Genomic DNA, 17,137 nt, shown 5'->3' with positions numbered 1-17,137 from the left:
GCATAGCCTCTTATACTTAAGTTCATAAGAGAAATAACACAAGGATAGAAAGCAATTTGAATTTATAAATACTTCAATATTTACTGCAATATTTTACCCAAAGTCCTTTGCCTCAGTCCAGAAGCTGATTTGTATTACCAACAGATTTAAGCAATTAGCTCAACCATTCAGAACAGGAACAATTACAGCAGCTAGAGGGGTAGCACTGGGTAGGTACTCTGTGAGTTACTTTGTTATTAAGATGCCTCTCAAGTGCAAAATCTTGTAGTGCTCTGGTGTCATCCATTGGGACTTTTGCTTTTGAATGGTTTTGCAGCCATGTTAGTCTAGTAAAAGCCCACTTCTACCCCTTGTTCTCTCTATCTGGCTTCCTGCTTCAACATTACCATTACTGTTACTAGCAACATTTTTCAATGTGTAACAGCATATTCAGTAATTCCCTTTGACAAGGGAAAACAAAACAGGCAGATTACCATAAGAGTGAAATTAATGATTCTTAACACTTTATAGATAAGGTAATTACTAGTTCTTTTTAGGTTACATGGGAAAAAAGGAACTCCATTTTATGTGGTTAACAACAATTTTCTGAAAGCTTCAGATTATGTTCTTGGGTTTTGAATCTTCTCACAACAGTATCATGAAGTGCCTTTATTGACTGCAATCAAAATTAGGCTGTTTAAAGTTTGCTGTGCAGTTTTCTACACTGACTTATGAACTGAGATCAACAGTCGAAAATAACCACCTCACAACTAAGTATCTCAATTCTAGGTTACTTGTTTGAAAATGTATCAGTGTTAAAGAAACAAAATTGATCAACTGCTTTAATAATTACTCAACTTTTTCTTAAATTTGAATTTATCTGACTGTCAAATCCAGTGTTTTTGGCTTTTCCCACCATTTAACAATGCAAAAATGGTATCTCAAGCATCTTACTTGGTTTGACAGGTGGTATTTTAAGAAACAAGTTGTAGTACACAAAGAATTGCACAAAATTAGAATTACTTAAAAGCTAAATTATCTTGGACCTCCAACTAGCCATGTCTTCTCCCCATTTGGGGAGAAAACACTAAAAAAAGGAGATAAAACTTTTACTCTTCTTGATGTTTCTGTATGACTCTATTCTAACTTAGCTATCTCCTTCCACAGTATCTAATTAAGAGTGAAAACACTAAAGCAGTAGCCACTCCTTCAAGGAAAATTCTTACTGAGAGAGACAGGCCACTTTCGTTTAAAGAGGACAGGTCCCTTCATCCCCCAAAAAGGGATGTATGTCAATTAGGTTCAGAAAATAGCTACCTGATGCCTTTCACAGTCAAACTTTGAGATTCATGCCTTCTACTCTAGATATAAACACGTCATACATAATCACTTCAAAATTAAAAAGAAAATTTACCTACTCCCTACATGCCAATTTGCTGGATATCTAGGTACTCCTCTGAAAAATTACCTTTTCCAGTCTGAAACAGCAAAATCAGATATTGTAAGAAGTTCAGGAAGACTTATTTTGATTTGACAAACTAAAGATTTTTCAAATACGAGACCAAAAAAACTATCAACCTATACTGCTGAAGAACCATGAAGTCAATAATGAAGACATTAAGAGTCTGTGTGCAGAAAATAAAAACTACGATGGAACAAAATTGGACAAACCTAAACTGATGGAAAATTTCTCATAAAGTATTAACTTCTAAATAAATTCTCATCATGTTCTCAACTCAGGTGGTAGATTAACGTTACAAGAAATCATTATCTTGATCTCAGGAGTTCATTTGCTCAAAATAAGTTTACTTATACAGATGTTTCTCACAAGAAACAGCAATTCACTCTCATTTTCTCACAACACTGAACTAACAGCATTTAAGCCAGTTTATCTACTATTAGGTTAGAAATTCCAAATTCCATTTTGAAACCATGGGAGAGACCCGGAGGCGGCAATCTTTCAAATTATTATTGAGAAGGGGTTAACTTTCCAAACAGATCAGCACTGTGGTGCTCAAGTACCATCAATGTTTTGACACCAGAGAAATGCTTGATCAATACATCTAATGAAACATTCAAGTAGAAGAATGGACTCCTGGTTACACATAAACTACTTCCTCATTTGTCTCACTGATGGCTTTACAGTAGTTTTATATGTATCCCTCCCTCCAGTTCAGGGCAATGAATAAACATTTTGAGCTATACTTGAAACACTTAATGTGGTAAGGATTCAGGAACCTCAATACAAGAGAAAAAAGTACAATTATAAACCCCCTGAAAATTCTAATGGTTTTTATGCCTGAACATAAGCTGTTTTACATTTCTCAGCCATCAGCTACTCATTTATATTTGATATAAAATTAATTTTAAATCAGTCTTCTCTTTGTTTGGAGCACAATGAAATGCAGTCAAAGTTTCTGTCTATTTTTCTTACTCGGAAGATCAACAACCTTGTGACATGCTCCATTAAGTCTCACAAACACACTTTTGTTAGCAAATAGCTTAAGCAGCCTACCAGAACTATCTACCCACTCAGTAAGCAACAAAGAACTTCAAAAACAAACAAAAAAGTACTTTTTGCAGCAGTAGACTAATGTTAAGAAAAATGGCTGTTTAGTACAGGAAATAATTTCCTCTCTTGATTTTATTCAAATTATTATGTGCCATTCGAAGATCTGTTTCTCAAACAAAAACATTTTTTACCCAAATGGAGCTTTTGCACGAGGTTAGGTAACCTGACCAGAAAGCTCCTTCAGGAAATGTCAGAGTAAGGTGACAGATCTGATTTTTTCAGTGCAACGAGGTATTTTGCCCATCTTCCCCTGCTCTCAGTCAAGGTTTTAGATATAGAACTTCCACAAGCTGAAGTAAATTGAAGGACGACTGAAGAGTTACTCCAAGGTTCACTTAAGTGTTGTTCATACAAATTTGAACGATAAGTGGGATTGACTTCCAGATTCCATGAAAATATTTTCTTTCAGATCCCATCAAAGTTATATCAGAAAAAGGTACTGTTTCTTAAATATTTTCCCTACAAACCTATATTAAAAATAACAGGTTATAGCACTAACCCCTCAATGAAAGTACATAAACAAGGTATTTGGAGACATATTCTTTAAGAACCACTAATAATTATCAGATTGAAGACTGGATTTGGACACTTCTGTGCTGTGTTTAATTCTACCAAACACCTATTTATGTAAATACAGCACTTTTTCAAGTGCTGGTCAAGATTTCAAAATTTCTGGTCATGAAATTACTGTTTATTTTTCTAAAATCATTAGAAGCAACAGATGCACCTCTGCACCTATATTTATCACACAAAACTCCTACCATATAATGAAGACAACAGAATATTGCACTGGAAAGAAGACATTAGTAACTCTGATATTTATTATATACTTTCAACTTGAGTTCAAGCTATTATTACAAGACTGCAGTAATTTCTACTGTTTTCCTTGCTGTTTTGATAATGATATTCTTGATATTTAATTGTATAATACAAAAATTATATTTTAAAATAAAAATATGTATTGTAAGTACGTATGTAAAATAATGTATTACTTTAACATACTAAATGTTTTGATAGCTTATTTAGAAGTGACGTGCCACAGTATTTTCTACTCCATTTAAGAATGAAAACAACTGCTATTTGCCTTAAGTATTGTAAACACTGGAGAGTAAAAAAGAGTATGAAAGAAACAGAAAAATGTCAAATAGCCATGAAACTGCAAACTACACATAGTGGAAAAGCTGTAAGACTCAGAACAGTCAAATCCACTATAATTTCCTTAGGATAGCAAGATGCAAACTGAACTGTTTCTTGTTAGTTCAGCATATACAGAAGGACTTCTTACCACTTCCTACTTGTAGATATACTTTTCTTCTGTTTTTACAACATTCCAGAACACCCTAATTCTTTAAAAAATAAGCTGAAAAGTAACTTCATTAAAATAATGAAAAACACTTTCTTATCCCTATTTCTATACTAATTATAAATACTCGAAAAAAATAGGTAGTGTAAATAATCAAACCTTCGTTCTTCTTCTTTAAGCATAAAGGCAGAGATCTGGCACAATTTATTTATTTAAGTAACTACCAAACTGTTGCAAAGAATGGAAGTCTAAACTGTCCAAACCTAAATTATGTTAAAAGATCATTTTTTAAAGCTGAAAAAAACTGTATAAGTAATCAGTCTTCCTTATAAAAGGAGATGATTTTTGGAATGCTAGAATTTCAATATTCATTCATGATCTGAAAAGAAGGTTGAATAAGACAATTTAAGCTTACCAATAAAAGCTTATCAATAATACCAGACAAAGGAAAATTAACAGATACTTCATGATAGGGCTGAGTATTAACGCAGGTAAAAAATCACTGTTGAAAAACGCAAGATTTTTTAAGTAGTACAGAGAAACAATACCAAATCAACACTTCCAATGGCAAACTCTAAATTACTACCATTCAATAATCTTGTATTATGAGTTGGTGATTCCATAAAGTTGCAGCTCAAAACTCAGCAACCGTTCAGATGAATCTTACAAAAGATAATAGAAAAATAGTATGAAAAAGGTTTGAGGTAGTGATGGGCAGAGTTTAAGATAGGATCTGGGTTTTTTCATCACTCATTCCTACAGGGTAGAATTCAATGACACAGACTGCATTTCTGCTTATATAGCTTCAGGTTAAAGTTCTGCATTTCCCCAGCTAAATCATTCATGAAACCTAGTCTAAATTTTAGCCTAGGGCTATGAAGTTCCATGACTACTCTAAACCATACCTGAAAAGCCCCAAGCCTACCAGTTTTTGAAACGCCAGTTCTACAGATGTGGAATCCTGTAACTTCTTCAGTGTATCCTTGTAAGAAATTTCTCTCAGGTATTGCACTAGGAATAAATTGTGGTATTGTTGTCTCAAGAACGTGCCACTGTTAACTTTATATTTTTTCATTAGATTACAGGAAAGAATCCTGGCTTTGCAACTTAATTTCTTATGCTTTAATATTACCTCTGCATCAAAATGAAGGCAAAATGCCAAGCTACAAAGGGATGAATAGTCCCATTGAGATGACTTTTTTTTAGAGAACCCTTATCAAAAGGCAGCACTTTAAATTTAAGAACATGTACTGCTTAATGCAAGGAATGGCCAATACAAGGTGAAATCTCTTAATGACACACAGTACCTACGCAGACAACACTTCAAGAAGCTGAAGGTAAAAATTCATACCTACTTGGATATCTATTTCAATTTGTATTCCTGTAATACCTGTGTAACCCAGACTGAGAGGCTGCACTGGGCTAGGTATTGTAGTTCAATGCTACACCTTGGGACAGTGCCTGTCTTATACCTGAAAACATAAGGGATGTTTTGTGTACCTTCTACCTGACCTAAAGGGCTTGAAGGTCAGGTATTTTTAAAATGAAATTAATTTAATTAATTGGAAGATATACAGAACAGATCAAGAAAGATGAACAACAGTGCGGATGAACAATAGTGCCTTAAAAGACAAAGAGACAAAAGTCAGTGATCAGATACAGTAAAAGTGGTCAAATGATGAAAAAGAGGAGCCCAAAACCAGAATGATAACCTAGAGAACTGACTCTAAGACAAACAAGATAGCTAAGAAGCAATTCAACAGTCAGAGAGAAGATGAATAAAACCTTGAAAACATCACTCAAACATAATAAAAGCTTTTTTAGTTTCAAGCTAGAGAGCTCAAAAAAGGCTCACAGCTGCTAGCCCCCAGTAAAGTCTTATGTGAAGAACAAGTCAATTTGAAACATTTAACACAGGTTCAGTCTTGAGCTTTTACCTGTCATAAATACTGTGAGCATTTTTGTGACTGTACAGGGAAGCTTAAACTCTCTGCAAGCACTATGCTTGATCTAATGAGGGAATGAGAATGGAAATTAGAAAATAGAAAATAACATACCTTATGTTGTTCTATTGCATCTACCCATTGCTGTCTGTGGTCTGGATCCTGAGCCCGGAGGTACCAAACACTGTCATTCACACTGATATCAAATCTGCATTCATCAAAGTCATGGGGCTGTGACAGAAGAGAGTGTAAGAGTAGCTAAAATTAGCAACATGATCAACATTATCTCACAGATTTTGACAATCAAACACTAATTAGAAAATCTGTCTCTATTGTCTCAAATTCATCCTAGATTCTAAATTCTGTATTATGTAGCTGTCTCAAATAATGAACATATACTCTCATAAGGAAAGATGCTGGTCTTCTGAAATAGAAAAGCCTGTGTAATACATTCTTATTAAATAAAATTTTCATAAATAAATTCCATACATAGTAAGTTCCATATTTTCAAATACTTTGAAACAAATCCCTCAGCAAAATATCTACCATACTGGAAAATATTCCTACATATACATTTTAATTTCAAAACAGGACAGGAACTCCATAACATTAGTGCTACCAGTATTAATTTTAGGTAAACACACCCATCATAGCGAAAAAATACCAGGATAGAGCCATAAAAGCAGACTACATCCAAATGACAAGTCGGAGCGGGAACTTACAAGCTGTGACATGTCCTGCCTCGACTATTTTCACCATGAATATTCACAGATAATTGGAAGCCATATGCAATCCTTTCACATCAATCTCCACTCAATTGTATCTAACTTTCAGTTCTCATGCCTTAAATACCAGTAAGCTTTTACTAATGCAACAGTGAAGCTGGTAAGGAAAGTACAGGAAACAGTGATCTCATCTGCCCTGTATCCTGACATTGTTCAATTCAAAGTTACTCCTTAGCAAACATCCAACTGAGCCTAATATTTCCCACACCCTTCATCTTTGAAAGCCAGTTTTAAAGACATGTAATACAGATGTAGCTGAACACCTTTTTGAAATTGAATACAAAGAAAAAACACACATGAAAATAACTGCAGGAGGCTAAGAGGCTCCAGGATAAAGGCTAGTGACATAGTCTGAAGGACCACAAATATTGGTACCAGATGCTAAAGACAAGTATTAGAAATACACACTGCCAATACAAACTAAAACACTGTTAATCACTGACTAAACACTCCACAAAAGAAAACCTAGAAGTAAGTCTCATTTGTTTTCATGCACACCATTTCAGTTTTAGTGAGATTTTTTTTTTCAAAGAATTTGGAAACCAGAAGCTACTTTCACATAAACAAACACACACCTTTCTCTTTTTCTGTTTTTAATATATAAGGAAGAAGAAAAGTATAACATAATACAAATTACAAATTTAAAAAATGAATTGGAAAGAGTTTAACAAAAGTACATAAAAAACCAAAGTGTAAGCTTAAAGCTCCATATACTTTGTCAGGCACTTGAATGTTCAATGTTAAAGAAATTTAAACTTCCCATAGGAAAAATTTCCAGTAACTGAAAGAATTGAAAATCAAGTCAAACAACTATAGCTACTCATTACCCAATACCTGACCATTTCAAGTTAATTAAATTCAACCAACTTTCAAAACTAGTTCTATACACTCCTTTGCCTTCACTGAACCAGACAAAAGGGTGTAAAAAGGGACACAATGTTGTTTGACCCTGTCTGGATGCCAGGTGCCCAAAATCTTAGTCACTACCCTCCTCAGCCAGATAGGGGAGAGAGAATATGATGAAAGAGTCATGAATTGAGATAAGGACAGGGAGATCACTCATCAGTTACTGCCACAGGCGAAACAGACTTGACTCAGGGAAAAGAGTTTCATTTATTACCAGTCAAATCAGAGTAGGATAATGAAAATTTTAAAGGCACCCCATTCCTCCTTACCAGGCTCAACTTCACTACCTATTTTCCTCTACTTCATCCCTCCAAGCACTGCAGGGCAACAGGGAATGGGAGTTACAGTCAGTTCAAACACTTTTTGTCACTCCGTCGTCATGCTATTTCCCTGCTCAGCGTAAGAACTTTCTCATGGGACAGAGACCTCTGTGATCTTCTCCAACATAGGTCCTTCCCAGAGGCTGCAGTTCTTCCTTAACTGCTCCAGCGTGGGTCCTTTCCACAGCACACAGTCCTTCAGACACAGCCTGCTCCAGCACGGGTCTCCCAGGGGGCCACAAGTCCTGCTGGCAAACTTACTACACAACATGGGCTCCTCTCTCCATGGGGCCCCAGGTCCTGCTAGAAGGCTGCTCCAGCATGGGTTTCCCACACCCCACGGATGCTGGTGGGTGCAGGGAGACAATCTACTTTACCATGGTCTCCCCTACAGGCTGCAGGGGAATCTATGCTCCAGCACTTGATCGTGCATTCCCCCTCCTTCCTCACAGATCTCTGTCTCTGCAGAGCTATGGCTCTCAAATATTCTCAGCCTTCTCTCCCAATCCATGCTGCACAGCAGTTTTTACACTTTCTTAGGTATGTTATCACAGAGGCAATATACCATCATGTCTGATGAACTCCATTTTGGCAGGTCCATCTTGGACGCAGATTGAGCTGGGTCTGTGAGATAAGGAGACAACTTCTGCATCTGTACACAGAGGCCACATCTGTAGCCCCCCACCACCAAAACCTGCCACACAGACCTAACACAGGACAAAACAAGTCTTCTAGTCCAGGTCTCTTCAAGCTGAATTTTCTATTACTATTATTATTATATATGTAAAAGAAGTTTATCTGCTTTAGAACAGCAAACTTGCCAAGGCAATGCGTCATGCTTAAACTCCTGTTCCCAGCCACTCCTCTGACAGGCCCTCATTTAGTCATGTGATGATTTACAACAACCAGAGATACTCCAAAAAATCACCCAAACAGAAAGATTAGCTATCAAGGTTTTTCCTGACATGATAGCATTCCTCAGCTTGATCTCTCATTCTTGAAGTCTTCTGGGAAGAGTTACAAGCAATTACATTGTATGCAATTAGAAAGACTTCCCAAAATTCGTCTTAAAAGCCTGCAGCACTACTGATCCCACACTTCTGTATGCTGCACTTACTTCAGTTCACCATCATCCTTGCTTTCCCCTGAATTTCATATCTAATCTAAATATCTTCTAATGCAACTTAAAGACTATTACCTCTCTTCTTTTCAAAGACAGGTTTCTGTACTCACCTTCTTTCCAAAACAGCTTCTAATAGATGTGAAAATTCATGCCTTGTTGCTAAGACATGGAAAGAAGATGTTTTCTCTGTCCAGGTCCAGAGAATACTTTAAAGACTTTTCTCTACTATTTACTGCGTAAACACTTCTGCAGTACATGTAGTTACGAGACTAAGTCATCTATATATATATGTGTGTGTGTGTGTGTATATACACATGTATATATATACACATATGTGTGTGTGTGTGTCTGTGTGTGTGTATATATATACATATACACACACACATACATATATATATATATTATATATATATATATACTGTAAATATACAGACACACATATATATAATTGACCAGCCAGTCAAAGGAGGGGATCGTCCTGCTCTGCTCTGCACTTAGGCACCCTCACCTTGAGCACTGTGGACAGGTTCAGGCATGGAAATATAAGAAAGACATAAAGCTACCAGAGAGCATCCAAAGGAGGGTCATGGAGATGGTGAAGGGTCTGGAGGGGAAGCCTTAGGAAAGGCTGAGGTCACTTGGTCATTTCAGCTTGGAGGAGACTGAGGGGAGAATTCATTGTGGGTCTTCAACATCCTTATAAGAAGCATCCTTACAAAGAAGCAGGCACTGATCTCTTTACTCTCATGGACAGCAACAGCACCTGAGGAGGTGGCATGAAGCTGAGTCAGGGGAGGTTTATTTTGGATATAGAGAGTAAATTTTGTACCCAGAGAGTCGTTGAGCACTGGAAGAGGCTCCCCAGGGAAGCAGTCACAACACCACGCCTGACAGAGTTCAAGAAGTGTTTGGACAATGCCCTTGGGCACACGGTGGGACTCTTGAAGCTCTCCTGCACAGGACCAGCAGTTGGACTCAGTGATCCTGGTGCATTCCTTCCAACTCAGCATATTCTGTGATTCTATAAATCAGGTTTAGGGTTATACTCAGCTCATCGTGCTGTTTCATGTTATAAAAAAGTACAGCTGATCAGATGATCCTGTTAGATCAAGCTGCTTAAAGAAAAGAAATAACCACTACAAGGTTAAATATGCTTCAAAAAGAAGTTAGGCAGGTGATACATGATTTGCTGTTTACCTATTTTAATAGTATGTATTGTTTACCTATTTTCCTTATTTTCGGCAGCTGAAATAATTGTTTATCATCCTTCTCTGATAGGTTTGTTTTTTTTTTGAAAACATGCTTCATTGGAAGAACCCTGAATTAACTGAACACAAAAGACAAATCACCTGAATCATGTGATGTGTTCTTTTCTTAACACAGAACAAATAAGCTTGTTGTTGATTAACCCCCTTCTCCACCAGTACGGAATTCATATTCATTTTCACTGGTAACTTGGCTTCTGTATGTTACTTTGCAGATACATACTCTGTATGTAATGGGCAGCACCTGTTACATTCTCTCCCCCTGAGCTACAGACAAACTTCCTTGGTTCACCTCTGCCTATAACAGCTTTTATTGTTTTCTGTAGCTGCATCTAACAAAGACCACAAAGTGTTATTCACAACTTCTCAGGTCTGTCCTTTATTCTTCTAACATTCTCATAAGACTACTTTGATTCCTTTATGTTTTTCCGTTTCTCTTCACCTTTTTTCCTGTAGACAGCAACTCATTTCATTTAGGTCTCATTTCTTTCTGAGAGTCACTGTTTCTAGCGTAGTGTTGCTTTTCCCTTTTTTACATTCACAAGCTGTTTTAAAATGGTACAGTTCTTAGCCAGTCACATGACAGGACCTTGGAGGATAAATAGGGATTTTCATCTGTAACAAGCTAAGGACATGTGCTGAGGCCAGGATATGTCCTAATGACCTTTCACAACAAAGATAAGGCAAGAAAGAGGAATGTTATGCAGGAAACAGGAAGAAAGTAGGAGTTCGCTATCTATCCTCAGGATTTAAAGCACCTTGGAGAACTTCAGCTGCTTTTTCCCAACTCACAGCAGTCTCAAGCAACGTACATAAATTGAGAGAGCACTGGGGAATAAAGCCCAGATCAAGACACTTTGAATGGGGGCACCTGAAAATATTTACAGCATTTTCAAAACTGAGTTTTAAGCACAGATTTAAGTGTCTGTGGCAGAGGTAATCTCTGTGTATGCCAAGGGCGCCTTCAAGAGCCCTCATTAAAAAATAAAGAAAACCAACAGAAAGTCCCCACAGCTAAATCATAATTCTATTTAAGAACATGCTACAATAAATAGGCTTCCAGGATCCACAAACAGCCCTTCTGTAGGACTTCTCAGCTTTTTTCCAAGGCACCTGCAGAAAATCCTGCAGAAACAAAGCAATTCCAAGTATTCAAGCATCCTAGATCTTTCCAAAACTAATGAACACTAGCTCATAAATTCTGAACATTTCTAAGCAAGAACAGTTTACATGAGAAAACACTCACTTGGCTTACAGTTACTGAGGAAGTCAGTAGCCAGCCCCGGTCTCATGAGTCATAGCTGATTGCATTGCCACAAAATCCTTCCTGCTATACAGCTGTCAAGCCTGAGATATTCATTAAACAAGCTTCAGAGCAGTATCTGCTTGAAAAATACTGGTTCAGGTGTTTAAGGCAAATCACACAGGAAAGATTAAGTGTTTTTATATACTTTATAACCTTCAAGAGTACTCCATGACAGAAAAAAAACCCTCAAAATCAAACGCTGAATGAAAAAACTTTTGCTTGATCTCTCTCATTACTGCAAATGGTGTTAATGGCATTTTGTCTTTTCCTTACTGAGGAAAGCCAGGGTGGTTCACAGCAGATACAATTCAAGTCTGCATATTACATTATTAAAGTGTACTTCTGCCACTATTCTCATTGCAGAACTAGAATTTACCTAAGCTGAGATTATTTTAAAATTCCGAGTTTTTTCTTATTAAGAAAATCCTGAGCTGGGAAGTAGGGCACAAGACAAACAATAGAGGCCTACAGAAAATGAAAACTACAATTCCTTAGATCTCAGACATGAATGTCACTAGCATAAATTCAACAGAGGCTGTCACCTAGCCTGACAAGAAAAACATGAAACCTGATATTCCCCCTTTGCTTCTCTTAGTGCAACTCAAAGCAAGTTAAGAGAACTTCACATTCTTTCTTTCTGAGTGGGTTTGAGTATGGTGTCAGAAGTTACTTAACTGAAAATTGAGAAAACAAATCCAAGTTTTGGTAATCAAACTCCAGGTTTTTTTCTTTGAAAAATGGCCTACACATACATGCTTTATATCAGAGTACCTAAAGCTATTAAAAAAGCAAATACTCAGCTTTTAAGAAACAAAAAAGAGCCTTATCAAGTAAAACTAACAAGTATTTTGTATATATTTCATTCATGCAAATGCTGTAACTCATGCCTGCAGATTTTTTTTTTTTGCTTTGTTCTGCATGTAGCATGTGTATAGGGACAAACCATCCGGCAATCACTTCTTTTCCACTTGGAATACAACTAGCATTTTGCCCTTTGCTTCATCTGTTGAGGAAATACTGGAACACCACTCTGCAACTCTGATGTCTATCTGCATGCAACTTCATGTTAATAGGCCTATAAATCTTTTCACCAGTTTCAACTTCAATAGCTCTTATAAAAGTAGACATGAAAAGTTATACCCTAGAAAATGAGATACAAGCCAGACTATAACTATTCATAGACAACTTTTCCAGCTCAACAAAGCTGAACACACAACTTTTCCCATGTGAACAGTGTCACTGTCCTACCGTGCAAGGTACAATTTATCTACTGGTTAGCTTTTTACAATTCCCATGGCATTCAGGAAAAAGCATCCTTTTTGCACTGTTCTTCAACTTCCTGAAATTCTCCAGTTACAGAGTACCTGAACAAACTACCACTTCCTCCACAAAAAAACCCAAATGTTCAGAGCAGTTACCACCAACCTACAGATTTGCTTATTTGTTTTCACAGATCATTCCATATGTTCTGGACCTGGATGTATTCACTCAAATGCCAAAACCACCTCTATCCTCTCAAGTTTTCAACAAGAAATTCAGAAGATCACTCCAGGATAATATGGATAGGACAAGAAAGGACAGAGGGGCACAAGCCATGATCAGAATAAAATAAATTGCATCTGTAACGTAGTAGTACTTTTGAAACAGACAGAAGTTCAAAAGAGCACTGTATTCATCCATAAGGAAGGAAAACTCACAACAAAGGGCAGCAAACTGGTCAAAGGGAGAGATGTGCATGTGATAATTTAGGATGCAATGGACAACACCAGTATCCTACGTTAAAAAAAGCGAAGCTAAACATATGATGAGCAATAGAATTAAGATAATGAGCACCTTAAAAATTAGTTAACTTGATGGAATAAAAAAGGGAAAGCAATGCAATGTAGCAGGTAACAACATTAAATAAAGAAAACTAAAAAATCACTCCATGATTCTCAGCAAGCAGCATGTATCAAAGCAAGAAAATATTGCAGTTACTGAGAATTGAGGCTAACACTGAAGTACATACTTTGACTATGAGAATAAAGGAAAAAAAGAGCCTATTTGATATCAGGAAAAATAAAAAAGTTATATGAACACATTGTACATGTACCTATGTTGAGGTGCTAACAAAACCTCCCAAAAAAGTTTATGTGAAGATTTGTGCTGTGTGACTGAAGGAATTAGTTCTAAAAGCACACATGAGAATTGTATTTCAACTATCATGTAAAACCAGTTTGGAACTGGCAAAGGCTGCCATTAGTTAACTAGAAAAAAGCAAATAAAAAACCAAGTTTGAAAAAGTGCACATCTTATTTTTTGAAAACAATTAATGAGATTTAAACTGTGAAGAACTTGTCCCCTACTTCCAAAATGTAAAATGGCTGAAAACATGCTAACTTTCGAAAAAACTTTGAACAGAAAGGTAGTGAAATGAAGTACCACTCACATGATTTTAAAGTTGCATTCTAAATGGTGAATATTACTTAAAGTCATCAATAGAAAAATTCTATCAGCTGAATCACAATGTGTGTTTTACCAAATAATATTACGTGTGGTTAGGATTTTACCAGATGAGACCAGTCAAAACATGGTGATTCATGCCTTATTGAATACTAAATAGCAGTATTTTTCAAGTTAGTGTATTTCTCTCCAGGGTCACTGAAAAGCTCATGGGTCAAGATAAAGACAGAAAGACCACTTACCTACTGCTAGCATGGTCAAAAATATTTGATTTAGGGAAAAGTGACTTAATTTATTGCAAAGTAGAGTTAGATGGTGAGAAACAAGAAGGCTATGGTCTAACACTTTATTTCTGCCACTGCTTCCTCATGCTTTCACATGCTCCAGCAAGGTTTGTATCCATCACTGCAATTCTACAGGCTAAACTTGTTACAGCATGGGCTCTTTGGAGGCTGCAGGCTCTGTTAAGACATATCCAGCAGCCACTGCTGGGTTCTAAACAGGTTGCAGTGTGGTTATCTGGTCTGGTGTCATTCTCTGCACAGGTTACACCAAAAACGCCTGCACAACACTCTCCTCTACAGGCTGCAGGGGATCTCACTCTGTGGCTAGCGCATCTCTACCTGCCCAGCCAGCTGTTTCTCACACCTTTTCCTCACTCCTCTCTTTTCACACACTGCTGAGCAGCATTTTTGCCATTTAACTCTGTTTACTTTGAGATGTCACACAGTGGCTGTGAGGCTCAGCTGTGCCCTGCACTGTTGTCCCCTGAAGCTGACCATGTTCTGCGTAGGACAACCAGGAGTGCCCTTACAGAGGCTGCATGGCAGACCCCAGCCCCATGACATACACTCAGCACAATCATAACAGCTCATCAAGATCCTTCTCTCACTATGACTTATTTTTGATGACACTTGGAACTACAGTTTAGAACTACAAACACTGAAGTAATTAATTTTGCAAGGATTTTTTAAATATCAACATCTATCATGGATCTAAGTCTCAGGAAGGAACAACTTAAGGACAGCATTATACTTCATTACTTATAATACATATTATTAATAATGTACTGAAGTCCCAAAAGACATTACAAGTTCTAATTTTCTAGATTTGCGCCCTGCTGCCCCCAAGAAAAGCCAAGTAGATCCACAAATCTGGCAAATTAAGGTCTACCAGGAGTCACAACACAAAATTCCGGCTTCCCATCAAAACCTAATAGAAACACTGGACTACAATGTCTTGCCTTTCCTTGTCGTTATTCATAAACAATAAGAACCCACTTTTTAGTTACACTGACTGGTTTTATTCTTTTTACATTTATTTGTACTATATTTTTTTTTTACGACAGATTAGGAGTTTGCTTTACAATCAAGTAAATAAGACAGTTCTATGCCTATTGGAAGTGATAAACCTTCAGGGGCAAAATATGGGATATCTAACTTCTTGCTCACTAGCACATTAAAAAGAAAACTTTCTCATAATGGCACATTTGCACATGTAGAAAAAAACTTATAAAGGAAATAGGCTTAAAAATATAAAAGCTATTCAATGTTCTTACATTATTTGCTACTATCCAAATATTCTGCTTCAGGTCTTGAGTCAGGTTATTTTCTTCTCAAAATGCCTTTAAACACTAAATTTTCTTCTAAATCATGATCTTTTCTTTTCAAAACCTAGCTAAAGTAGAGGCCAGTGAAAGGAGTAGCATCTAAGCAGAATTTAAAATTAGCTTGTCAGCATAGCATGCAAATTTAAAATTAGCTTAGTTTAATCCATTGCAAAGAAGCTCTCCCATGGGAGAACCGTGCTTTTAAGTCTGGATCAAGTATCACACTTAAAATTTGAAATTACAGATCTCGGGTGTAAACCTGGTCAATCTGTTTTTCTGCACATCTGCCAAATAGATTCAGATGCAGAAAGTGATCATATAAAAAATAAATTTTATAATTATTTGTGAAGAATTAATCTATCTTACAGGACAGTATCTTACTTGATATGATTTTTTAGATTAGTATTTTATCAAATTATTTTTGTGTTAATGAAGTGGAATTGGTAGGTAGTCATGCTGTGTTGGTTTATATATAAACATATCCCTGACACTCCTATTCTCAACTGCCTACTGAAAAAACAATTACTTAATAGAAAGACAGAGTATAACAAATGTACACTTGAAATGTCAGCTAAAAAGTAGTCAAAGACATGGACTAGCACTGTGTTACTAGAATAAAGGGGGCAAGGTTGAAATAGTTGTAAACCAGCGTGTGCTTGCAGCTGTCACCCTAAGTGATCTACTAGTGAATACAGATACATGTAAAAGTTCCATGGATTACTAAATTGGTATTAACAGATTTAGAGACACACAGAGAGGATATAACTCTGGGCCTGTAGGATTTAACAGGATATAACTAATGGGGCTGTCCTATTTAAACACAGTCTGAAGAACTTGAAACTTGTTCTAACTTACAAAACTTACCTGTAGAGCTAACTATCAGTTATGGAAATGGAAGCATACATGTTATTACTTTGGTGAGAACCAAGTCTAAGTGAATCCCCTGCAAACAAATTCATATGATACTTCTCAGGTTTCCACTTGGAACAAAATATTTGCATTATCCACCAACAACATGCACCAGTCACAGAAAAAAACTACAGAAAAACATCAAGCTAGAACTGATGACAAATCACTATGTTAAACTTCTTAGGAACCACATAACATACAGCAAGAAACTAGAGTTATTAATCAGGAAGGAAGTCAAGCAATTTTGTACCAACTTTAGAGAATGCAGAAAATACTGTCTGAGCCACTTTTCTTAAAGGTTAATTTTACTGGACAGTCAAATATAGGAGCAGGAATCACACTCACACTGCTGCACTCCTATAAGTATTTACATATTGATTAATTTACTTGTACCTCACACAATGTACTGTAGCGTGGCACAGGAGACCCAGCACTCTCACATACACCACTGGCAAAAGAACAATATGGATTTCACAAGTAAACCATGAGTGAATACCCAGAGAAGGTACTCCACCCTAACTGAAAAGCCATGCTTCATAGCACTGTATTGAGCTGACAGATAGAATACAACATTCTGGACCTAGATTCATGGCAATGGGAATGGAAATTCCTGTTCTAGGAAATCAGTGGCATTCAAACTAGAATAAAGGCCTGATGTACCTGCAGAAGCACCAC

The 17,137-nt window shown here is 36.7% G+C and overlaps 1 protein-coding gene across 1 annotated transcript in view; it reads right to left on the bottom strand.

Moving 5' to 3' along the window:
• CERT1 (ceramide transporter 1) overlaps nt 1-17,137 on the bottom strand; it is a 78,444-nt gene that overhangs the window by 48,693 nt on the left and 12,614 nt on the right. The window contains exon 3 of the mRNA XM_041486078.1: nt 5,912-6,028. Within this exon, the coding sequence (XP_041342012.1) occupies nt 5,912-6,028 (117 nt within the window). The remainder of the gene's footprint in view (nt 1-5,911; nt 6,029-17,137) is intronic.

Source organism: Pyrgilauda ruficollis, unplaced genomic scaffold, assembly GCF_017590135.1.
Source record: "Pyrgilauda ruficollis isolate IOZ18807 unplaced genomic scaffold, ASM1759013v1 scaffold74, whole genome shotgun sequence".
Taxonomy (NCBI): Eukaryota; Metazoa; Chordata; class Aves; order Passeriformes; family Passeridae; genus Pyrgilauda; species Pyrgilauda ruficollis.
This window is presented reverse-complemented; position numbering and strand designations above follow the sequence as displayed.